The sequence below is a fragment of the Triturus cristatus genome, chromosome 10, assembly GCF_964204655.1.
Source record: "Triturus cristatus chromosome 10, aTriCri1.1, whole genome shotgun sequence".
NCBI lineage: Eukaryota > Metazoa > Chordata > Amphibia > Caudata > Salamandridae > Triturus > Triturus cristatus.
In genome coordinates, this window is record NC_140593.1 from 1,200,291,243 (window position 1) to 1,200,317,587 (window position 26,345).

Sequence of the window (26,345 nt, forward strand, 5' to 3'; positions counted from 1 at the left end):
GGGGGGGGGATGTTTGAATTAGCCGCATGGAAAGTCAATTCTTGATAGCAACCTTACAAAGGTAAAGCATCTAAATCGTTTTCTTCTCTTTCCAGCGGCCAGGGGTCTGCCGTATTTTCTTCAGAAACATCGAAAGGTAAGGACGGGCTCTTTCTTTTTGCTGTTTAAACAAAAGGTTCAAAACAAGGAGGAAAGACTGAATATAATAACGGACATTAAAAAATGCACTGGCTGGCAATACAAGCATCGTTTCTCTTACTCTGTCCGGAAGATATCTGCGTTTGCGTTCTATGGGATGATTAGCATTACAATGCTTGGCAATGGTGTATTGGTGACGTGAGACGAACTGGGCAGAGGAGTAATACCACTGCCAGCAGCACCAACCTGAGCGATAGGACCGTGTGCATGAGGTGATGGCTGCTGCCCAAAGGCACCGGCTGGGATAGCAAGCCAGGGTCCCCAAGGCCTTCAATGCACAGAGCGCGTGCCTCGCACCCTCCACTGAAGGTGTCCATGCAGCAGAAGGACTTCTTGAATGGCCACTGCTCTTACCGACCCTGCCCTTCTCAAGGCCTCTTCTTCCGGCCCTCGCATCTGCCACAGTCTTGCCTGCCCAAAGTACCTGCCCGAAATCTAGCACTGCCTGTTGTAATAATGTTCAGCCCAGCCCCCTGACACCCCAACACTGACTTCTATGTCTGAAACCCCACAATCGAAATGCATGGGTAAGGACAACCTTTTGACTTCTGGGGACCCCCCCCCCCCCCCCCCACACTTAATGATTACTGGAACCTGCACCGCTCCCACCAATCAATCTGACTATAGTTGTGTCATTCTTAACCTCCAGTTTCAAATTATTTCACAGTTACAGTACGTTTCAAATGTACATTTAGGTTCTTTATTTATATTCACTTTATTAATCGTAATATTACTTCATGTTCTAAGTAGTTGCGGACCCCCTGAGGAGGCTGGAGGACCCCAGGGGTCCCCGGACCACAGGTTGGGATCACTGCTGTGGGGTACAACGCTAGGCGGCCGTCTGTAAGCCCAAGCTAGCCCCAGAGCTCGAAGGGGGAAAGCCGGGGGGGGGGGGGGGGCACCCACTACTTTGAAATGCACTGGTACATTGGTCTGTGATTGGATAAGGAGGTATCGTTCGCATAACACCCATGAATACAATGCCCAGTAGCGGGTACATCCCGACCTTCGAGGCGCTCTAGAGAGGGCTGTCTGGGCCAGTCTCAGCAGTTTGAAAAAGAGAGTGTGGGAGTGCTGGAAAGACAGGGGCTTGGAGGAACGTGAGTCCGGGAGAGAGAGGCACTGTGCTCCATTTAGAGTGCTCCATGCGACCCCTCGGCCGCAGCAATCCTGAGCCCAGACGTGATTAACTACCTTCCTTCCTGACACAGGCCAACTGAAGGGGGCGGCCCAGCTCCAGCTGGTCGGCCCTGAGAAAGCCTGCCCGCCATAGGCTACAGTCTGCCCAACAGGTGAAGGCCGCCTCGAAGTGCTGACTCGAGGCGCTGCTGTCCTATGAAGGGGGGAGATGAGAGTGCGTGAAGGGACGGAAAGGAGGCCACGGCGCCTGACCTGACCTGGCTCTGGCTGCAAGTAGGAAGCGGTCGAAAAGAAGGAGCTATGGGGATCTATAATTAAATCTACTCAGCAATGCACACTCAGCTGATCAGCTGCGATGATCCGACTTGAAGAAAACTCATGTAGATAGGCTTCCTTATTTAATGTCATCGTTGAACTGATATGGGGCTGATGGCACAATTTATTTAAATGGAAAAGAACAGCAGATGGCTATAGATTCAGGGATAGGAGTTGGGGAGGGGCTGGTCGAAGAAGGGGGAAGTGAAATGTCAACGGGAAGGGAGGGTTTGATATGAATTCCCTTCTTCCCAAGCGCAAGCCTTCAAGCTTCAGACAGTCAGTTCAAGATGTAAGTATCACCCAGCCAGACTGAGTGAGACCCCTCGAAGACGTCCATTCCGATGCAAGGGGGTCCCGCTTCAGCGGATTAGAAGGATTACGGTCCCAATCACCACGCATAAGGGGGCCCTAAGAAACCCCGCAGACATCTGAGGGCGGCAGGCCGCTGCTCCCCGGAGGACCGTGGCAGCCTTGCGGCGCTGGCCATCACCGGTGAAGCACCGATGCTTCTGTCTGTCTGTCTGTCTGTCCGCAATGAATAGCGCAGCCACAACAGGCATCAGACCGCACAGGGACGCACTGTCAAAATGACTCGTTCATACACACACATGTACAGATTCAAATGGCGGTGTCTCTGGGGCAGGCTTGATGCGACTAACGTCTCTGAGATAAAACGTCCGTTTCTCCCAGTAAAACAGCTTCAGTCAAGTCTATCCGACCCTCCAGGTCCCCCGTCCCTGATAAACCCTCCATGAAGATGTGTTACATCTCTTCAGATTGCCCCGGGCTTCAACTCTCTGGCTCTGCCCAGCGGAACTCCGCGGCCCTCGTCAGTCAGGGTAGTCCTGGCCGGGTAACAGCAGGAAACCAGTTTGCAGCGCAGTAACTCCAGGTCTGCAGGTCACTGGGTTCTTTATCAGTTATGGGACAGAGGAAACCTGGACCAGGCCCTGAGGCTACAGACAGAAGAACAAGGCGTCAGGGCCTGTAGTAACATAGAGGGTGGGCATATTCACAATCCTGGCCTGTTGTGAGCGGGTGGTCGGGAGCAGAGGGGGCTGGGGAAATGCAACGCAAACTATAAATGAGTAAGCCCAGTAGAGTAGCCAGTCACATTGGCCAAAACTGCCCCGTTAAAGAATCCTTTTGATGGAGAACCGAGGCTTCCGCTCCAGTGATTGCTTCTGGATTGGACGGCAGAAGGCGCAATTGTTAGGTTGAGGTCACTTTTATGAGTCAAGGCAGGGTAGGAGTTAAAGACCCCTTTACAGAGGGGGGTGGGCGTTCCACGGAGAGGATTTGGTTAAAAATGCACCTGCAGTCTGTACATTCCTAAACACGTTTTAAAACCTTAGCATGTTTACAGGCTTAGAGCAGGTATGAAACCACACACAGGTCGCTGTCCTAACACAACAGGTACCTGGATTCTGCTGTTGCCTTCCAGCCGGCAGTGGACGGGACTCCTGCAGGCCCAGCTGGGAACATTTTCAACCTGTATCAGAACAATTGTGCACTCGTTAAGGACAGCCTACGTCCAAAATATTTTTGCGCTCGCAAAACTGCGATTCCCAAAATCACAGGCTAACTGTTCTCTGGAGGCGACCATCCTCCTGTCACAGAGGGCCACTCACAGTGCCCTGCCCAATTAATACTCATCCGGCGTCTCATTCTGCACCCCTGCGACGGGAGATTTTGCTGTGTAATCTGTGAGTTCACATGAAACTCTTTTAGTACACCGAGCCCAGAGTGTGCAGCTGCACTTTGCGAATAGAGGGTTGAAAAGATCCCGGTCCTAGCTAAGTGGAAGGCGTGCTACAGGTCTGTTACCCCTCTGCTTCTGCAGCTTCCATACAGATGTTGGGGGCTGCCCATGTGGAACCTGCAGATGGTGTCTTGGCTCTGGTGAATGGAGCATGAGAGTGTGGGAGTTCCTTCTACCCTTTGGATGTTGTAGCAGTGGATGCCACAGGACATGGACAGGGTACTGCCACGGGACCCCATAGATTTAAAGAAGATTTCTCCTCCATGCAGGGCCGTCACGGAATGACACTCGAGCCCCGGCCCCCTCCTATGTGTTTACTGTACCCCAGAAGGGTTCGCCTGCTGCAGGAGCCCCAAGGATGTTTCTGTTGGGAAGACAAAGAAAGGAGGCTGCGGAAGTGCAGCCGTTCCTTACTCTTGCGAGGGCCACATGCTGAAATAGATTTAATTCACATCAATAAATAACTGTGCACATTTAACTACGCTCTGCCATATTCCTAATGTTACAAACATTGTCTTTTTAGTAACCATCTGCAGCCATGGCTTCGGATGCAGAAATGGCCGTGTTTGGGGAGGCCGCACAATTCCTCCGGAAGAGTGAAAAGGAACGGCTTGAAGCCCAAAACAAGCCATTCGATGCCAAGAACACCTGCTACGTAGATGACGAAAAAGAGCTTTACGTCAAAGGTTTCATCACTGCACGAGAGGGTGGCAAAGTCACTGTCAAGACTGACGACGGAAGGGTAAGAAAAATAAGTGGAATAGATTTCAGCCACACAGATTCTGCCAGTCTCTTGCATTAACTCTTCCTTCTCTTTTGCTTCAGACTGTGACTGTCAAAGACACCCAAGTCTACCCCCAGAATCCTCCCAAGTACGACAAGATTGAAGACATGGTCATAATGACCCATCTGAATGAAGCCTCCGTGCTGTATAACCTCGCCGAGCGGTATGCAGCCTGGATGATCTACGTGAGTACCATAGAAATGAGAACCCCGTGACACTGCGGGGCGTCAGAGCCCAGGATTCACCCTAGGACTGTGTGCAATTGACACACGCCTGAAGGTTACCCGCTGGTCTTGCCACCTGTAGGAGGGAAACAGTACCCTTCCCTCGCACTCTGAAAGTCACGTGGGAGGCCCACATCCCTGGCGGATAAACATTGTCTCTTACAAGCCTGTGGGTTCCTATTGTGCAATCAATAACTGCACTGTGCCATGTACTGCTAATGCCACTAGTGGCCACAGTGGATAACAAGCACAGAGGCTTTCTTCCACTCAAGATTCAAGCTAGACCACAGCTCTTTGAGACACGTCCATCTTTGCAGCTACAATCTCTGCTAATATCACAAAAGACATCCATTTGGTTTCCAATGTTTTTTAGAGATTCATTCATACAGGAAACTCTTTGACACGACTACCACATGCACACACACACGCCAACACTAATAATTATGATACTATCGCCAACACTTTCTCCTCCGCGCACTTTAGCTATGCAGGTCCACCTAATCTTATATTTTAACCTTAGAGTTCTCTAAGCGATTTATTATGAGAGCATACTTAAACATTACTCAGAGTACCACAGCGCAGGATACAGATTGGAGAGTCAAAAGAATATTAGAAGAGGCTAGCGGGAGGCACATGGGTGGGATGTGTACCAGGTAATCCAGAGAATTGTGGATATGGCTTGGTGCCAACAATTTTAGCAGACACAGGAGCGCCAGGCAACCAAAAATCCTGAAAATAAGCCCCCATATCTTGTTGAACTTAATATTAGACATGTCCTCGCCCTTTCAAAGATACTTACCTTTGTCAGGATCTACCAATGCTTCTCCATGGCAATCACGTATGAACTAAAAGAGGCTAATGTCTGAGAGGCCTGCGGCCCTTTTACACCATGTAAAGTGGTGCATGAGTGATGCCGGTCTCTCATTCCGATTTTTGAAGCCACGCAAAGCCTCGCTGCTTGGCTTTGAGTGGCCTCATAAATCATAATGCCACGCAGCGCAAATTGCTGCGTCACCTTACTCTGCGCACGGGAGGGGTTCCATGGGCGTTGCAGTGGGTTTTCCCACACAACACCCATGGAGTTTGATGTTTCCCAAATTTTACAAAGCCATGTAAACCTGGAGAAGCACCAAATCCGTACGCCTCCTGAGGCGAGGTATGTAAGGAGAAATATGTTTATTTATCATTGTTTATCCTGTTTCCACGTCTGCTGCAGTCTTCAGCGCACATAAAAAGAGTAAAACGCCTCAATGGAATGTTTCTGTGGGGAAGGTGCCCCTTCCTGCACAAAAACAATCCTGCCTGCAACGGCACCTTTGGAGCATGGTGCAAGAGTCCCTACGTTTGCGCTAGACTGCCGAAATGGCGCCAGCGCAAGGAGGACGGGCAGGAATGCACTATACTGCTTAAACACGGTGCATTCTGCCCTTTCACTTTGGCGTAGGGCAGCGCAGCAAGGGGCCTTGCTCTGCTGCCCTACGCTAAAGTCCCATAAATGAGGCCCATAGCTTTTGTGCACATGCTCGACTCTGAGGCGGGATGGATGCCACACAGGTATTTGTCTGACCAGCTAAGAACGGCAGCTCTTAACCCGCTGCAAGGTTTCATGGCTCATGTGAGCAGAAAAGATAGTTTACTTTCCTCAAAGGGGAAAACGTTTTTCAGTGCTGGGGCTCACAGAACATTCATCAGTTCAGGGTCGCTTAGCACAATAACCGCGCTGCTACTATGAATTACTATATCTCCAGAGGACCCCGAGATATCTGAAAAGCTTCACATGGAATTAAAGGGGAATCTGGCACTTGTTTCCATTGGTAAAAATCGACACATTTTAGTGAATTTCGAATTTACCATTTTGGACACTGACCAAATTGGAGATTGACCAGTTAGACTCAGTCCCTGTTATTGGATTTAACAAAAGGTTTCACAGAGGTAAACTTACACTAGTGTTTACGTTTGTTTTTAGAAATGACAAAAATGCATTTTAATACTCAGTTCACGAGTGCGGACACTCCGCAGTCGCGGCAGAAAGCTCTGCACATAAAAAGATGGCACATTTTATCTTTTTATGATCCGAGTTCTCCACCCCCGACAGCGGTGTCTCCGCACTCATAAACTTAGTATTAAAATACGTTGTTGTGAATTCCACTACAAGCTAAACTCACACAAAGGTGTAAGTTTACCTTTGTCAATCAGGCCCCCAGTACGGTCACTAGTAAAATCCTTTCCAAGGCATACTACCGTTTTTAAGCTGCGCATACAACGGGGACTAATTCCACAGCCCACTATTAATAGCCACAGCATGATGCGCTTCCCTTAGAACAGCACAAAACAGGGATACAAAGCACCAGAAAAATTAATAGAGAGCAACACATTCTAGAAATGTGAAAAATGCTTCTAATTTTTACTTAAACAGCACAACTTATGTCGTTAAAAACACAAGGCTAATCATGCCCTTTCCTTTCAGACCTACTCCGGTCTCTTCTGTGCCACAGTAAACCCCTACAAGTGGTTGCCAGTGTACAACGCTGAGGTGGTCGCAGCCTACAGAGGCAAGAAGCGCCAGGAAGCCCCACCCCACATCTTCTCCATCTCTGATAACGCCTATCAGTTCATGTTGACAGGTAAAGTTTGATTCTGTTATTCATGTTCATGGCTCTTTCTTCTTTTGCTGTACAATGACGTTTACTTATCTATTTCCTTGAAATATTCCACCAACAGATCGTGAAAACCAGTCTGTCCTGATTACGTAAGTAAAATCTCATCCCTAGAATATCCTTATGCATGAAGTAAATAACACGTTCCTCGTGATCGATGTACGCTTCCAATAATCATTCTGATTTTCTCTCTAGTGGAGAATCTGGTGCAGGAAAGACTGTGAACACCAAGCGTGTCATCCAGTACTTTGCAACAATTGCTGTTGCTGGTGGTGACAAGAAAAAAGACTCCCCTGCCATGGCCAACAAGATGCAGGTTTGTAGATGTAATTGTTTTTTGCAATCCATGTACAAGGTGCAGTTAGTGACATATATTATCTGTCAGAGGAGCTTATTCCAATTGAAACCTTGATTTTTACAGGGAACTCTGGAAGATCAAATCATCCAGGCCAACCCGCTGCTGGAAGCCTTCGGCAATGCCAAGACCGTGAGGAATGACAACTCATCTCGCTTTGTAAGCACAGCTTGTTTCTTTTTCCCAGTTCACTTGTCCATTGCTTCCTTGGGAAAGCCTGAAGTCACTAAACTGTCTATTTATTGTTTAGGGTAAATTTATCAGAATCCATTTCGGAACCACAGGAAAACTGGCGTCTGCAGATATTGAGACATGTAAGGCCTGCTTTAAACCCTTTGAGTATATTGGTGTGCTTTGGAGAGACCGCCTCACATTTACTCTTTCTTAGATGTAGATGCCCTAAATAATCAAATGACATCAATGCATTGTACATTTTCGCTAATTTTCGTTTTGTCTCTTTTACAGACCTGCTAGAAAAGTCCAGAGTCACATTCCAGCTCTCAGCTGAGAGGAGTTACCACATCTTCTACCAGATCATGACCAACAAGAAGCCAGAGCTTGTGGGTAGGTTTGATTAGTTATTTGCAGTTCTCTGCTCAGCAGAGGAGCAATGGTTTAAAACCAGACCTAGACGTGAGATGAGAATGGAACTTTATGCTAGGAGTCGTAGGAGTGCCGTGAGTAGGGTCATAGGAACTTCAAGTGTCCTTATGCATGATCAGGATTTGCATGTTGGTTGTCGATGTGCAGGCATCACAGTATGGAGTAAGGATTAAAGCACATGAGATGCAGAGGGAAGTGAGGTAAAACAGCAATAATTATTGGAACTGGCATTCAGTGAGTGATATTTACAAAAGTCCCCAGAGAGCCATAATGGCGGGCTTCGTACAGGTTGGTGCACTCTATAGCTCAGTGATATTGTCATACTTTTGGAATGTCACATAATCTATGCTAGTCCCTGTTAAGACATCATATGGTTGTTACTTGGATTCTGTAAGTGGGGAATTCATAAAAGAGGATTGAGTGAATAAACAGGCTTCGTAGGGCTCGGCAACGAGGAATAATAGTCACCAGTGGAGTGCTCCAGCCTGAGAAAGAATCTCAATATATTAGGAGCTTATCTGCAAGAGGCCTGCGCTGTGCAGCGTCACTTCTTTTGATGTTCCGGTGGCACAGGCTTCTCAATCGTATCTATAAGACTCAGCAAAGCCACCCTTCGTGGTTATGCGTGGCCTCATAGATATGGAGTAAGGGAAGACAGCGCAAAGCACTGCATGGCATTGCTCTGCGTCACTGAGGCGTTCCATGGGTGTTCCCGTTGGTGTTCCGACGCAACACCCATGGACTTTGACGCTGCCCCAGAGTTACAAAATCACATAAACCTGCAGCAGTGGCAAAAACCTTATGCCTCCCCAGAGCAAGATTAACAAGGTTTTTTCCTCTTTCCATGTCTAAAATACAGTACGCATAGAATAAGGAAAATGCCTCTGTGGAATGTTTTTGTGCAGGAAGGTGCCACTTCTTGCACAAAAACAATCCCGTCAACAACGCACACCCTTACACCATGGTGCACAGGTGCCTGCTTTGGTGCTAGGCACAAAATTGTGCGCCGGCGCAGAAAGGACAGGATTGCACCATATCTCGTCAATACGGTGCATTCCTGCCCTTTCAAATTGGCATAGGGCCGCACTGCAAAAAGACTTGCGGCGCTGCGCATCGCCAATTTTTGATAAATGAGGCCCTTAGTTTCAAATACATTAACCTGAAATGTAGCAACTCAAGCTTTTTTTTTATAGCGCCTTGTTGTTTGTTGACATCATGGTGCAGACTGGAGAAACATTGTGTTGTGCTCCAAACTGTTGCCAAACCTATCAATAAAACCGAGAACTCTTAAAATAAATGTAATCTCAGAATTCACTGCAGACGTCTGAGTGGGACTCATTTTGCTGACTAAAGTTTGCCTCCTGTTTGTAGAAAAGCTCCCGTCCTCTTAGGGTACTGCTTAAATTGAGAGACCTGCCTTGGCTTCCACACATTAATAGGACTGCAGCATGTGAGCTTAAGGAGCATGCCATTCCCACGACAGTAAGGCTGTCTAGGAGCCCGTTTTATTCCAGGACATGAAAGGATCAGTTGGGGGGTTGCATCAATAGTTCCAATTACAGAACAAACGCCTGAGCTCTGTCTCTCATGTCCAGAGCCCAGTGCAAAGACTTTTAGCCATTTGATGTTGAAATGGAATAGATCAATCTAAAACACCCCAAAACAAAGTATTATGGACGTGAACGCCGTTTATCCTTTTATGAACAGAAAGTACTTTGCCTGCCAGTCTCAGCATATTCCTACACTCGCATTCTGAGACCCCTCTAACCTGGAACTGTTTTGTTTCGAAGAAATGCTCCTGATTACCACCAACCCCTACGACTTCCCCTCCATCAGCCAGGGCGAGATTGTGGTGAAGAGCATTGATGACGTAGAGGAGCTGCTGGCTACTGATGTGAGTCATCCTTCAACAACCACCCTGAACAATGCAGAGTACACTTTAGTTTCAAACACTTTTCATTTTGGCTTAAACCTAAATGCGTTTCCCCTTTCTTGACAGAGTGCCATTGATATCCTGGGGTTCAACCAAGATGAGAAGATGGCCATCTACAAGCTGACAGGAGCAGTCATGCACCACGGAAACATGAAGTTCAAGCAGAAACAGCGTGAGGAGCAGGCCGAGCCCGATGGCACAGAAGGTAAGGACTGCTGTGCACCTCATTCCCTGAAAGAACTCACTACAACATTCAAAAGATATGATTTCAAAGGGACAGCATTTGTACACAGAGATGGATTGCCGTGACTGTACAAAGATGAGAGCCATGAGCAATAAACCGTAGTCTATGACATTATCAATTAGGCTGAAGGCCAAAAGTTTGAAAGTGTCGCAATTTGATTGACAGTTTGGTTGTTCAAGATACGTACTGATCCCGTAAAGTCCCAAGGCCCCCGCCACCATCACCTAACACTGAAACTAACAATCATTTATTCAATGCAGCGCAGTTCCAACCCTAATGCTACTCACCCTTTACACCATCACTATTCTCTACTCATAAGTCTAACATACCCCAAACTCTAACCCTAAACTTCACCTTTTCTCATGCCCTAATACAAATCCCTAAACCTTATGACCGCTTACCATGTTCCTACCCTTTGTTATCCTAAAGTTAATATTTGCCTCAATTCTAAAGGTAACCTTACACTAATCCTAATCCTAATCCTATCCCTGAAATACGCACTAGCGCAAAATGTATCCTTTTTCCGACTCAATTAAACATACTGTAAATGTTTAAACATTTTCAAAGTTTTCCCAACATGCTGGTTTTTCTTCCAAAGATTTCCCCTTCAAACTCATGGTTTTCAAGCTTTACATACCAAATGTTTGATACTTCTGTGTTAGTGTTAATCAGCTGTTTGTCCTAATTCAGTGAGTGATCAACACATTTTATGGGAAGACTAGCAAATACACACCACCCTGGTGGGATTCAGGGTATAATTCTGCGAGCGATAGGAGAAATATGTGGACATGAGACTACACGATGTTGAGTACATGTTGAAAACCTGCTGCAGCTTTTACATAGCAACTGAACAACAGAAACCTAGGACAGAATGAAAGAGGCTTTGTTGATACTGACCAAACTGCTGCATGTGTGTAACACTGAAATCAACTATTCCAATATAGCCCACACAAACTATGAACGGGCAATAAGAAGAGAACTGCACCGTATTGCTAGTCCATCTATTATCGTCTCTGTGGATACATGAGGATAAAGCTACTACACTCTGCTGCCTTTTGGCTAGGTTCGCGCTATAGAAGTAATGCATGCACATATACGCAATAAAGATAGATCATCTTTTAGGTTTTATGTCTATGAAAACATAAAACATGCTGAGTCTACTACACCTTCACTAATATTCAGAGTATAAATGTATAGTTGGCACAATAATAAACGTGTTTTCTACTCATAGTTGCTGACAAGATTGCATACCTGATGGGTCTGAACTCAGCTGACTTGCTGAAAGCGCTGTGCTACCCAAGAGTCAAGGTCGGCAATGAATTTGTCACCAAGGGCCAGACTGTTAACCAGGTAACTCTACATTGTCACTAGTTATACTTTTCTCAAGAAAACTACAGTTGATTAAAAAAGATTATGAAATAAACACGCTGCATTCAGCTTACAAGTGTAATTATGTATCCACCAGGTGTACAACTCCATCGGTGCACTCTGCAAGTCTGTCTATGAGAAGCTCTTCTTGTGGATGGTGATCCGTATCAACCAGCAGCTGGACACCAAGCAAGCCAGGCAGTACTTCATCGGTGTCCTGGATATTGCAGGGTTTGAGATTTTTGATGTAAGTTTAAGATCTATTAGTGCAGATATAGAGAAGCCTCTCGATGCTGAGTTCATTAGAAGTATCTAATCAAGAACCAAATGTGTTATCTTTTAGTTCAACACCTTGGAACAGCTGTGTATCAACTTCACCAATGAGAAATTGCAACAGTTCTTCAACCACCATATGTTTGTCTTGGAACAAGAGGAATACAAGAAGGAAGGCATTGACTGGGAGTTCATTGACTTCGGCATGGATTTGGCTGCCTGCATTGAGCTTATTGAGAAGGTGGGTGACTGTTCAAACTGCATATGTTTGTATTAAAATAACATATACACATATACCCACGTCTCACATGGTTATGTTTCTTTCAGCCCATGGGAATCTTCTCCATCCTTGAAGAGGAGTGCATGTTCCCCAAGTCTACAGACACCTCCTTCAAGAACAAGCTGTACGACCAGCATATGGGCAAGTGCAAGAACTTTGAGAAACCCAAGCCAGGCAAAGGAAAGGCTGAAGCTCACTTCTCCCTGGTGCATTACGCTGGTACAGTGGATTACAACATCACTGGCTGGCTGGAGAAGAACAAGGATCCATTGAATGAATCTGTTATCCAGCTTTACCAGAAGTCCTCCCTTAAAGTGCTGTCCATGCTTTACAGTGCTACTGCAGCAGAAGCTGGTAAATATCCTGCTTCAATGCATGCAAATAGTGAACAATGCCACAAAACTTAAAGTGTTTCTGATTCATGGATTCCTTTTGTTACTTTCAAATCCTAGAAGCTGCAGCTGCTGCTGCTAGTGGCAAGGGTGGAAAGAAGAAGAAGGGAGGGTCTTTCCAGACAGTGTCTGCTTTGTTCAGAGTAAGTGAACATAATCAATCTACTTAAATATAAACTTATTGCGTTTACGTTATATTAACCCATATCATCACTATTGTTATTTGCTATATATTCAGGTATTCAATCCTATGTAAAATATTATTTAAAAAATATTTATATTTTTACTTCTATAGGAGAACTTAGGCAAGCTGATGACCAACCTAAGAAGCACTCACCCACACTTTGTGCGTTGTCTCATTCCAAATGAGACAAAAACTCCAGGTACAAAGCTTCAACATTAATATTGAACTCAGGATTATCTGTTGCTCTAGTGAGAACATGATCAACTAATGTATTTAGTCTTTCCCTCTAGGTGTTATGGACAACCATCTCCTGATCCACCAGCTGAGATGTAACGGTGTCTTGGAAGGCATTAGGATTTGCCGAAAGGGATTCCCAAGTAGAATCCTCTATGGTGATTTCAAACAGAGGTAATTAGAATGTTACAATAAGTGTTAACACATCCATGAAATATAAGTACACAAACTGTGGCTTTACCTAATAGGAAAGTTCAAGGAATGTAAACTTTCAAGGCTATCTAGAGGAATTTTGTATCTCATTCTGACCAATGATTACTCATGACAATAATGGTATCCATTTTCTCAATGCTACTTTGAACTATTGCATGCTCTACAAAATACTTGAGCTTCACTGTTTTCTTTTTAAGGTACAAAGTCCTCAATGCAAGTGCTATTCCCGATGGTGCGTTTATTGACAGCAAGAAGGGATGTGAGAAACTGTTGGGTTCCATCGATGTTGACCATACACAGTACAGATTTGGACACACTAAGGTACAAAATGATGTAGTTATTAAATAAAAATGCAAAACGTACTCCAAAATACTTTAAGGGCTAATATTTATTGTGTAGGTGGTGGCTGCTGTCAGAGAGAAGGTGTGACTAGCACAAAGCAGCAGACATCAGCCATTACAATGCTCAGGGGAGAAGAGTAGTCTTATTCATCTGAAAATTTATCAGATATGAAAATTGTCTCCATCAGATTGGCTGGAACGTTTTGTATTTGGGCAGGGCAACATGCAAAATGTTCCAGCTTCAATAGACAAACTAACTTGGTATTATGAAGCTAGTGGTGGATCGGGCAAACAACACAGACTTAGAACAGCATTTTGAAGGTCTGCTTTTGAGTTGTGTGCATTGAGAGTCTCCTTTCCTAAGGAGAGACTATTTCTTCTGGCAACCAAGATGCAGGCCAGGGAAAGACCTGAATTTGAATCTGCACAGGAAAGAAATTCTTATTTTATGGAATGTGTCTTCTGTCAGGGATTTATGAAAAATACCACCCCCCAGGGTTGTCATTACTCCTGTTGTAATCATGTAATTTTTGTAACTTTATGGGTTCTTTCCAAATGGTACAATGAGTGATTAGATATCTCCATTAAACAAGTCAGCGGGAAAGGAAGTCACAACATTTTCGCCCATTGGGTAAAACATTATTAAAACATAGATAGTGTGTCTTTTATTGAGAGGAATAAGTCAGTTATCAATAATACTCTTGTTACTTTAAGGTGTTCTTCAAAGCCGGCCTCTTGGGTACCCTGGAGGAAATGAGAGATGAAAAGCTGGCCGACCTCATCACCCGAACACAGGCGGCCTGCAGAGGGTACCTCATGAGAGTTGAATTCAAGAAAATGATGGAAAGAAGGTATTAATAAATAGTATTTGTGAATAAATAAAAGACAGGTTTGTGAGATACACTGTGCCTTACAATATAATTTATTTGCCTATAACAGAGAAGCCATCATTATCATCCAATACAACGTCAGATCATTCATGAATGTCAAAACTTGGCCATGGATGAAGCTTTACTTTAAGATTAAGCCACTTCTGCAGAGTGCTGAGACTGAAAAGGAGATGGCCAACATGAAAGAAGAGTTTGAAAAGACTAAAGAAGCTCTGGTAAAATCTGAAGCAAGAAAGAAAGAACTGGAGGAGAAAATGGTTGTCCTTCTGCAGGAGAAGAACGATCTGGCATTACAAGTTCAGTCGGTATGTAAAATCCAATACTTACAAATTCTTACATTTCAACGCAATATATGAAACTAAAACTTTTCCATAAATATTCAGGAAAGCGAAAACATGGCAGATGCAGAGGAAAGATGTGAAGGTCTGATTAAAAATAAAATCCAACTGGAAGCTAAAGTGAAAGAGCTGACAGAAAGACTTGAAGATGAGGAGGAAAGTAATGCTGAGCTGACGGCCAAGAAGAGGAAACTGGAGGATGAATGCTCTGAGCTGAAGAAAGACATCGATGACCTTGAGCTGACTCTCGCCAAAGTAGAGAAGGAAAAGCATGCCACAGAGAATAAGGTAACTTTTAACTATTCAATGAAATACATATGTTACAGGTGCATAAATGCAGAAGAATATTTTAGGTCCCTCTAGATAACAACTATTTATCTATATGTTTCCAGGTTAAAAACCTCACAGAGGAAATGGCAGCTCTTGATGAAAACATCTCAAAGGTTTCCAAGGAGAAGAAAGCTCTCCAGGAGGCCCATCAGCAGACACTGGATGACCTGCAGGCAGAAGAAGACAAAGTCAGCTCACTGACCAAATCCAAAACAAAGCTGGAACAGCAAGTGGATGATGTAAGTGTTAACAATCATTATTGAGCTTGTCTGTGAGGAAATTGTAACCCGTCCTTAATGCCAAACAATTTGAATGGTTCTGGTGAAATTACTAAGAAAGAAAGTGTACAACAGGGACCTCATTCACAAAACCATAGAGTAGGTACTACCTTTTAACGTTGGAATGTTAAAAATTGGCTTTCCATAAACAATTGAATTATTCATGATGAAACACCTATACGTACTTAGTTTTGCAACTAGAAGTATAGTCAATCCGAATTCTTGGAATCCTCCAAAATACTGAATTGTTAGAATCTGATCAAGCTTAAGTTTTAGTGTGCTGTGACTAAGCTACATGAAACAGACACTGATTTATGTTAAAGCGGTACAGCTTCACAAAGCAGTAGGCAAAACGGTGACAAATGCATATTTCAAGTGGAATCCACTCAGCAAACATGCAATGTTAAAAGTATGCATTTGAATAAGGTTTCCTGTGAAAAAACCTCACTCAATAAATTATTATTGCTGTGGATTTTGCAATCTGGGGAACATTTTACTAGTCAGTGTGAGTCAAAATTGTATGATATATCCTTTGTTTCAAAATCCTCAGCTTGAAGGATCTTTGGAACAAGAGAAGAAACTTCGCATGGACCTTGAGAGGGCCAAGAGGAAGCTTGAAGGTGATCTGAAGCTGTCCCAGGAAACTGTGATGGATCTTGAGAATGATAAACAACAAAGCGATGAAAAACTGAAGAAGTAGGTATTTAGGAGACCAATTTGCCGAAATATGTATAACGAAGGAGGCATGGTGTCTGCTCCATGTAGCTATAATATATTTTATGAGTTATATTTAGGTACATTTGAAAATGCTATGGGGAAAGAAACAGCTGTAAATAATGTATAAGCTCACACGTTTCTCTTCTCTGTTCTGTTCAAACATCATATTCAGCTCTGAAGGCTAATCAAATGTGCTATGAGTGTTAACATGGCAGGAGAACTGCACTACTTGAAATCCTAATAGACGTGTTTATAAAACAGCAAAGCGAAGAAAAGCTAAAGAAGTTGGAATTTATGAGACCTAGTTGACGAAATATGGTGTAAAGAAAGAGGCATGGTGTCTTTACCATGTTACCATAACATACTTTAGAAGTAATATTTAAGTGTATGTAAAAATGTTAACAAGAAAAACTACCGTTTAGATAATGTATCAGCTAATTTGTTTCTGTGCTTAGTTTTGTTAAAATAGCATATTCACCTCTGAAGGCTAAACAAATGTGCTGTGAATGTTAACCTGGTAGAGGAATTACCCCACTAAAAATTCTACTAAACATATTTTTATAAAAAATAGGAAAGACTTCGATTTGAGCCAACTGCTGGGCAAGATTGAGGATGAACAATCTTTGGGTGCCCAGCTGCAGAAAAAAATCAAGGAACTCCAGGTACACACTTTTGTTGAAAGTAGCATTTGACTTGCTGTTGCAGCGACCAGTTGTGTTTAAATATGTCAAATAACAAATGAAACCATATGAACTTGTAGGCTCGTATTGAAGAACTAGAGGAGGAAATTGAAGCAGAGCGTGCAGCTCGGGCAAAGGTTGAGAAACAGAGGTCCGATCTCTCCAGGGAACTTGAAGAAATCAGTGAAAGACTGGAAGAAGCTGGTGGAGCCACTTCAGCCCAGATTGAAATGAACAAGAAGCGTGAAGCAGAGTTCCAGAAACTGAGGCGAGACCTGGAAGAGTCCACTCTACAGCATGAAGCTACTGCTGCTGCCCTTCGCAAGAAGCACGCAGACAGCGTTGCAGAACTTGGGGAACAGATCGACAATCTGCAGCGGGTCAAGCAAAAGCTGGAGAAAGAAAAGAGTGAATACAAAATGGAAATCGATGACCTCGCCAGCAACATGGAGAATGTTTCCAAGTCCAAGGTAACCTATTTTAGTCAGTAAGAAGCAACATGTTGTGAAACAAGTTGATTACCTACTCTACCACTAATGGCATCTTTTGTCCACAGGCTAACCTTGAAAAGTTGAGCCGCCTATTGGAAGATCAACTCAGCGAAGTTAAAACAAAAGATGATGAACATCAGCGCATAATTAATGATCTCACTACCCAGAAGGCACGCTTCCAGACAGAAAATGGTATGAATTTAATTTGAAAAGTTTGAAAGAGGAAGCTGCAATTTCTGGAAACATTTACAGTAAAAAAAGACAGAAACACAGTATGTGAATAAGAATTCTGCATAATACAATGTTACTTTCATGAACACCTAGACTTTCATACAAGTATTGATCCAATTTTATTATCCATTCAGTTCTGTTAATTAATCAGAAAAAAAGTGACCCGAAATAGATGGAGAATACCCATGATATAATCATAAATTACTCACAGTGCATGTTTGACTCATTTAAAATGGTCAACATGGTTTTATTGACTCCTAAATGGTAATTAAGGGGTGAAGTGCCACATGTACAAAGCATTTGTTTGGCCGCTAATGGCCTGATTTGCAGAATAGGGCTGTGTGCGACCGAAAAATTGGTTCTTCAAATGTACAAACACCAAACTGTGAAACTAGCTAATCGCAGTTTGGGTTTGCAACCAAAAACAGAATTGCTGTCTGGAAGGGGCATCCCTTTCAAACAGGGAATCTAACTGGTTGGTGGTAACCGATTCGCAAATGGGAATGGGTCCCCATGGGAGTACTTCCCCGTTGAGAATGTTTAAAAAATAAAAATGAATCGTTTCATTTTTTTTTAAACACATCCTGTTTTCCTTTAATGAAAATGGGCTTCATAAAAAAAAGATTGCTTTATTTAAAAGCAATCACATACATGGTGGTCTGCTGACTCAGGCAGGCCACCATCCCTGTGATGGCGGCGAACCATAGCGGGTCACAAGTTGCGATCTACCTCATTAATATTCATGAGGCAGGTCTATTTGCAACCCACTCTGAATCAATACTGAGGAAATAAGGGCCAGGTATAACTTTAGTACTTTAGTATTAGTGATTCGCAAAAAAATTGCTATTTGGCATCGCTATTACTAATGTTAGTCCATCTGGCCCTTAATGAAGAATTATAGATAATAAACGTGCTCTTGTCATGCTGAGAACATTCAATGAAATGGTGGTGAGCACATCTATGACATAATTTTAAAAATATTCAGAAAGTTCACCTTAATATCATACACATTTCACTCAAAGCCACAGCACAATTAGATGTTTAACAACGAAATACAGAACTTCACTGCAGATAAGGATGGCCAGACCCATTCAGCCAGCCTTCTAGCTGCGTTTCCCAGAAAAACTCAATCAAACTCACATAATTGTGTGTTGTCTTGTTCAGACAATAAACAGCAAATAACTATTAAACCAAGGCTAACCTAGTACTAACACAATTTGTTTTTAAAAAGGAAACAAATAAATGCATCGCTTTCAATGGCATTTTCACCTTCTGTGTCAAAATGCACTTCACATTCTTCATAATTTCACAGCCTTGGCTCACGATCATTCTACGTTCATGAACAATAAGGACAGTTACAGAACATGATGCTTTGTTTCCCATCAGGTGAACTCTCTCGTCAGCTGGAAGAAAAAGAGTCTTTGATTTCCCAACTGACAAGAGGCAAACAAGCCTTCACTCAACAGACTGAGGAACTGAAGAGACAGCTGGAAGAAGAAACCAAGGTATCTTGCGTTTTTGCATAGACATTTTACCTGCACTTTGCTGGGTGAATCATCATGTTCTAAGGCTGAGAGTGGTATCAGAATACCAAAGGTGTCTGTAGCATCCCACATTCTGGGATTATCAACAGTTAAAGACTGGAAGCAAAGTACATATTATGTAACCCAAAGCTGATTGACCTGTTTCAAGATGAGCTGTTATGCAAATAAGTTATACCACAGAACATTGATCAGTTTCACGAAAATACTAACTTGTAACTGAACAATATTGCAAAGAAAGACGATCATACAGGAGCTTGAGCAAAGTCAAACCCGCCAGACCAAGCAATTTATTGATCAACATAGATCAGTAGAATACATTACAACAGAGTTTGATAGATCTAGGTAGATATGGAGATGTGGTTCAAACTATGACATTACTCTCCAAGGGGGTATTATCTTAGATGTGCGTATAATAGATGCACAATCTGCTCTTCATCCTAGCTCTGTCCATCCCTACACACACATATACGTGAATTTGTCACACTCTTCAACAAATCAGTGATCAAAAGAATTATTTTCTACTTGGTCACAGTTAACACCTCTCTTTCACCCTATGCTTTCCCTCACAAATTCGGAGCTGCAAATGCAAGACTTTGTGGATTAATTGAATCTTAATTATCACATCTTTAATGCTTGTCTGAAGCTTTCTTAAAGTCCTTGTCATTTTGTCACTTCCTCTGGATTATTACTTCACTGAAAGGGTACAATTAAATGTCCAATTGCTGTGAATCTATACTGGTGAAAGAGATACAGAACGATAATGATTCTAAAATGCCCGCCTTGCCAACTCTTGTACCTATTACACCACTCATTGATTTCCTCATTTTTTAAATTTGTAAAACCTCTCTATTTGATCCTCTATATAGCATTTTCTAAAAAATAAACTGAATACACTCCCAGTACAGGCCTTACGCTTTCTTTTCTCGGTAGCAACTGCCTTATTGGTTAGACAGGATATTAAACATAGACCTTTTTCACTCATGTTTATTCAACAACACACCTGGGGCTCTTGACCTAAATGAACATTAAAGGATTGTAACAAACTAACTGAGTCACAGTTTGACCACAGAGTACCTATTCAGTGACGTTATTAATAAAACAGAAAATAAATAATGATGAGGCACTGACAAAAGTAATCTGTTTACAGGCCAAGAATGCCCTGGCACACGCCTTGCAATCCGCTCGACACGACTGTGATCTGCTCCGTGAACAATATGAGGAGGAGCAGGAAGCCAAGGCTGAGCTCCAGCGGGCTCTGTCCAAAGCCAACGGGGAAGTTGCCCAATGGAGGACCAAATACGAAACAGATGCCATTCAGCGCACAGAAGAACTGGAAGAGGCCAAGTATGTTGCGTTAGACAAGAGATACTTGGGTTGTGAAATTGATGGATTTTTCTCATTCATAATACTTCTGCTTTCTTACCCAATTAAAGGAAGAAGCTGGCTCAGAGACTGCAGGATGCCGAAGAACAGGTTGAAGCTGTGAATTCCAAGTGTGCATCTCTGGAAAAGACCAAGCAGAGACTGCAGTCTGAAGTGGAGGATCTCATGGTTGATGTGGAGAGAGCCAATGGTGCTGCTGCATCCCTTGACAAGAAACAGAGGAACTTTGATAAGGTAAATTGACACAAATCTTCTTACCAAACTACCAGTGTTTCCTGGAATTATGTTTTGTGTTGAAAATGTAAACTATGTTTGACAGGTCCTGGCAGACTGGAAACAGAAGTTTGAGGAAGCTCAGGCAGAATTAGAAGCATCTCAAAAGGATGCCCGCTCCATGAGCACTGAAATCTTCAAGATGAAGAACGCTTATGAAGAATCTCTGGATCATCTTGAAACCTTAAAACGTGAAAACAAGAACCTGCAACGTAAGTATCTGTTCAAGAAATGTGAAAGAGTATCCCCATTAATGTAGCATAATAGATACATAGAATGATTGCCACAATCTGGTGTCAGATTTTAGAAACTTGATGCCATCATTTATATATCTCTAACAGAGGAGATCTCAGATCTTACTGAACAGATTGGGGAAACCGGAAAGGCCATCCATGAGTTGGAAAAAGCAAAGAAACAGGTTGAGCAAGAAAAGAGTGAATTCCATGCTGCCTTGGAGGAAGCTGAAGTATGTAAAAAAGCCAATGTTAAATATGTTACACTGAGGTACTGCGTTTGGTTAGTTTTATTACAATGTTTATGATGTTACCCTCCTGCTATAATAGGGATCTCTGGAACATGAAGAAGCCAAGATCCTGCGCATCCAGCTTGAGCTCAACCAGGTCAAGGGTGAGGTGGACAGGAAGATTGCAGAGAAAGATGAGGAGATTGAACAGCTGAAGAGGAACAACCAGAGATCTGTAGATTCTCTGCAGGGTACATTGGACTCTGAGATCAGAAGCAGGAATGATGCACTGAGGCTGAAGAAGAAAATGGAAGGAGATCTGAATGAAATAGAGATTCAGCTCAGCCATGCCAACCGCCAGGCTGCAGAAGCGCAGAAGCAACTGAGGAATGTACAAGCTCAACTGAAGGTATTATATTTAACCAAAGCTCAAACTGCACTTCTATGTCTCTTTATACAAAACATATACATTGTATCACAAAAAATGCTATGTGCCCAATAGGATGCCCAGCTTCATCTTGATGATGCTACTAGAGGACAGGACGACTTGAAAGAACAGGTGGCTGTCACTGAACGCAGAAACAACCTGCAGCAGGCGGAAATCGAAGAGATGAGGGCTGCACTGGAACAGACAGAAAGATCTCGCAAAGTTGCTGAACAGGAACTCCTTGATGCCAGCGAACGTTTGCAGCTTCTGCATTCTCAGGTACTACTATCTGTTGGGAAATCATTCATTATATACGAATACAAGATAATACACCTGTTACATTCGATAATCTGTTTCTATCTCTACTTAAGAACACAAGCCTAATCAACACCAAGAAGAAGCTTGAGAGTGATAACACCCAAATTCAGAATGAAGTAGAGGAAGCCATCCAGGAAGCCAGAAATGCTGAGGAAAAAGCCAAGAAGGCCATTACCGATGTAAGGCTCTAGTTAAAATTGCAAAAGTCTAAATATTTAGTGCATTTTCACTAATTAAATGTATAAGAGACATCCATAAATTTAAGTATAAACTTATATTCCATTTTAACACTTAATGTAAGCGTATGACGTTCAAGATAACAATTCTTTACAATGCATGCTTTCCCGAAGGCTGCTTTAATGGCTGAGGAGCTGAAGAAGGAACAAGACACAAGCGCCCATCTTGAGAGAATGAAGAAGAACCTGGAGCAGACCGTGAAGGACCTGCAGCATCGCCTGGACGAGGCCGAGCAGCTCGCGATGAAGGGTGGGAAGAAGCAGCTCCAGAAACTGGAGAGCAGAGTGAGTTACAAAGCAGTGCTCAAATTGTTAGGGTCTGGAGGTAGGGGTCAGTGATGGAATAAAATAATCATATCAATTCCACTTTCAGGTCCATGAACTGGAGAACGAGCTGGAAGCTGAACAGAAACGCGGGGTAGAAGCCATTAAGGGTGTCCGCAAGTACGAGAGGAGAGTTAAGGAACTATCATACCAGGTATGTGTTTAATTTCACATAGTATGCATGGATTATTGAGCAATTAAGAGGAGCATACAGAGGGAAACAATAAGTGGACTAAATTAAATATTTCTACACTTTTCATCTTTGTATACACTTGCTTGTAAATATGTCAATAGCATCTTAAATGCATTTTCTCATATTTCTGTGTTTTTACTTTTAGTCTGAAGAAGATAAGAAAAATGTTCTGAGACTTCAGGATCTGGCTGACAAACTGCAGTTGAAGGTTAAAGCCTACAAGAGGCAGGCAGAAGAGTCTGTGAGTAGCACATCATACTTTCCCTCAACATGCATCTTTATTTTGAGAAAAATCTGTAGAATTTTCGCCCTGGTTTGAATGAACGGAATGAGACAGAGACATCTTGTTGTGAGACACTGTCCAAACTACAGCACCCTTTCTTTTAATTTTAAGACATTCAATTAGAAAAACCCCAAGCGACTTAAAACAAAACACATCCAAGTGGTTTCAGAGCTGAGTTACAGTATTTATGTTGTGGAGCCTGCCGTACGACAAAGCTCAAGGCCATCTAGTATTCTTTAATGGACAGGCAAGCATTTGATGTCTTCAGGAAGGGCGGCATACAACAAAAAAATCAAAGGGCTCAGATGTGATTCTTAAAGGACTCTGGAATCTGACAGGAAATAGTCTAGCTTCAACCTCTTAGATCAGCCAAATAGAACACCGGTCCTTTAATGTCTGAAACACAGGGGATTAGAATCTCATGTTTGACAAAGCTGGCAGCTGTCCTAAAATGTAGTACCTGCAGGGGAAAACTCATGAGGTCTGCCTCTGAGACTCTTTCAATAGAGAAATTTCTGCTTAATGTCATCATGGATAGAGAATCAAGGACATCCTGTGCAAAAGGCACCCTAGCCAAAAAATGACTGAGCACATTTCTACACAGATGTATTGAAATAGAAAATAGGGCATTCGCAAGTAAGTGGTCCTGCATTTTCGGTTGTGTAGGTTGGGGAAGTTATTTTCTAAAAATTGTGCACTAGAATAAGACCTAGACAGAGTTAATCCTCTCTTTACTTAATGAAACCAAAAACTGTCGGTGGGGGTGCTTTACATAATAAACAGGATCATAGTGTTGTCTGTGTATTTGCTCAAAAGTGAGATACAGAGAGGGTGCTACAGCATGGAGAGTAAGACTCACCGCCGTCCACATTTTGAGTTATAGTTAAAACAACAGTTTCTGGTATTCGTCATTCAACAATCGACTGAAGAGTTGGTGACTCTCGGTTGTAAATTATTGGCATTAGTAATTGATCAATCGGTCTTGTGTATGGCATCAATCTGCTTCGAAGAGAAGATCCTGGCGCTAATTGCTAACCACACATGCATTAAACAAAACCACATTTAAATTGTAATGATCTCTCCTGTGAGGAATGTTTGCATTTGAAGCCCTCTCTGCCTCCAACCACCTACTTGAGAACTTGCTTATGTGTTTGCCCACAGCTATTGCAGTCATTTTGCTAAACACATGGTCTGTAGTACTTTAGATCCACTATCAGTCCCATCCCTGGCCTATGCAGACGTCAGTCCCCAAACGTTAAATGGAAGAACTGTTCAACCAATTTGCTTTTACGTTTGGAGGGTTTTCCATTCTCCAAGATATCCAATGATAGCCCCTCGTGAGCGATCAGAACCACACCACGGCGAAGACTAAGGAGACCTGTAGCGCAAGGAGGTAAATCCAGTGGGGAAAGGGAAGCTAGATCCCAGAGCTTGTCGGCATTTGTCAAACCGGGGAGGAAGAGCACAGATGATAGTAATGGTGCAGATGTTGACTACCAAGTGACCACAGGCCAGTGTCTGACCTTTGTACTTCGCCTTGGATGGTGTCCAAAGATTGTGGACCAAAGTGATATATTTAAGGCGCAAGTGGACAGTGAAAGTGTGACTCTCTTTGGCATTGCGAGCGCCGCATTGAATGACAAACTTGAATAAAATAAGTCAAAAATAGTGTGGCGGGTTTTCGGCGTGCTTTCCGAATCCCTTTATTAGGCAGTGGGCGGAGAGGTCTCAGATTGTTTTAATGCGACCCACTGAAACAATAGTAAAAGACAGAATAATATCCAGTTCACATTTCAAAGTTCTATATTTATAAAAAATGAAAAATATAAAATGTAGCTATTTCCGTTCATTCGAAATATCCTCATACATTTTTCTACTAACTTTAGGAAGAGCAAGTAAACGCGCATCTGACTCGGTTCAGAAAGGTGCAGCACGAGCTGGAGGAAGCCGAAGAAAGGGCCGACATTGCGGAATCCCAAGTGAATAAACTCAGGACCAAGAGCCGTGACGTTGGGGGCAAGGTGAGCTGGATCCGCCAGGAATGCTCGTGGTTTCCATCTGTGATCGAATAGAATCAGCATGCCCACATATGTGTCTCTGCTCCTCATTAACATTGAATCCAGAGCAGGATTTTCACAATAAAACGAGCGGCACCAAATAACTGAGTGACAATGATTGGCGCACACAAGCTTCACCAGGCAAAGGGGCGGCCACCCCAGCAATGGTTCCTGTTTAATAAGTAGGGCCACTTGTGTAAAAAGCCTGGAGATGATCCCAGAAATGGGGGGGGGGGGGGGCAAATCTACGAATCCTCCTCACAATCTAGGGATGTGCACTTTGCACACCGACTAGTTTCTGTCTGCAAACGCACTGTGGGTGGCGACCTAGGCACTGTGAGGTCGCATAGCCAGTTGTCTGTTCGCTGGGGTGTTGGGGATTGAAATGTTATCGCTTCTCTCTGAATTAAAACAACCTCTTTCTTTCTCTAGAAAAACGAAAGTGAGGAATGAACAAGAGTACGCTCCAGGGAGGACTCCGAAATTTGCAAAATGTGAATGAAAAACTTCCCTGTAATTTTTGTTTACCTCTGTAACCATAAACCTATTTTTACTACATTATTGTCTCATTGACTGTTTTTCGCTTTTCTCTGTATGTAATCTGCACATCAAGTACTTTTTGGGAGGCAAGTCATGGCAAGGCGGTCCCAACTGAAATGCTACCTACAAATCAGTTTGTTGTTATCCGAATCAGTTATGCTCCCTGGAAGAGAAAACTCAAAAAATCGAGCAGAAAATAAGTCACATAAAAATGGACTGAGTAGGGACAAAGCTCCCACGCGTCAACCAACCCTTAAATGTCTTAGTAACATATCCTCATGCCCTGTCCACAAGAATACCTGCAATCCCTTGTGATGTATGCATGAGCCTGCTGAGTGTGCTACTATTACCCTCCCTAACAGAACACAGGAAATGACAAAAAATACAATCAGCCCCACAGGGCATAAATAGGACTCTACAGATCATAGATTACTCTTTTTTCGAAGCGACCCCAAAGGAAAGTTTTCACAGTAAAACGGAAAAGGAAAAACAGCATTATGAAACCCAGCATCAACCACATCAGGTCCCCCTGGCTTTTGGGTATTCCATCCAGCGTTCAGGAAGTAGAGTCCATTTAGTCTTTCTGGGCAGTACCCCCCAGGACCAGGCCTTCCGATTGATGGTAGATTAAGCGTTCCAGGGACTACAGAAAACATCCAAAAATAGCGTGACTATTAATCAGACATTCTATGTGAAGAAAAGCAACGGAGGTGGGATAATACTCCCCTTCATTGCCTTAATGCAATTAGGACTCCCCTTCCCTACTGGATATGAGAAACGGCAAATTTATCACACACAAAAGAGGCTTCATATTATGCATGTTCAAAGTGCATTAATAACAAACAT

At 43.1% G+C, this 26,345-nt stretch overlaps 1 protein-coding gene across 1 annotated transcript; it reads left to right on the top strand.

Annotated features, from left to right (window-relative positions):
- LOC146797045 (myosin-4-like) lies at positions 1-25,517 on the top strand. The gene is made up of 40 exons (XM_085629651.1): positions 1-136; positions 3,942-4,160; positions 4,244-4,387; positions 6,894-7,050; positions 7,148-7,175; positions 7,279-7,399; positions 7,505-7,597; positions 7,689-7,752; positions 7,904-8,002; positions 9,832-9,935; positions 10,041-10,179; positions 11,450-11,568; positions 11,684-11,833; positions 11,930-12,100; positions 12,187-12,493; positions 12,592-12,674; positions 12,827-12,914; positions 13,006-13,123; positions 13,360-13,483; positions 14,218-14,354; positions 14,443-14,698; positions 14,777-15,019; positions 15,124-15,300; positions 15,890-16,035; positions 16,628-16,718; positions 16,817-17,206; positions 17,293-17,419; positions 18,845-18,963; positions 20,150-20,346; positions 20,436-20,619; positions 20,705-20,870; positions 21,000-21,124; positions 21,222-21,530; positions 21,624-21,827; positions 21,920-22,045; positions 22,217-22,387; positions 22,476-22,580; positions 22,765-22,860; positions 24,789-24,923; positions 25,392-25,517. The coding sequence occupies exons 2-40, from the start codon at positions 3,957-3,959 to the stop codon at positions 25,410-25,412; spliced, it is 5,838 nt and encodes a 1,945-aa protein (XP_085485777.1). The 5' UTR covers positions 1-136; positions 3,942-3,956; the 3' UTR covers positions 25,413-25,517.
- Positions 25,518-26,345: the final 828 nt, after the last annotated feature.

Excerpts from the sequence above, each read along its gene's own strand:
- LOC146797045 (XM_085629651.1), top strand. The coding sequence starts at position 3,957 with ATGGCTTCGGATGCAGAAATGGCCGTGTTTGGGGAGGCCGCACAATTC. Across the intron at positions 20,620-20,704 it reads AACAGAGGAACTTTGATAAG|GTCCTGGCAGACTGGAAACA; the intron begins GTAAATTGACAC and ends TATGTTTGACAG. Across the intron at positions 22,046-22,216 it reads CCAAGAAGGCCATTACCGAT|GCTGCTTTAATGGCTGAGGA; the intron begins GTAAGGCTCTAG and ends GCTTTCCCGAAG.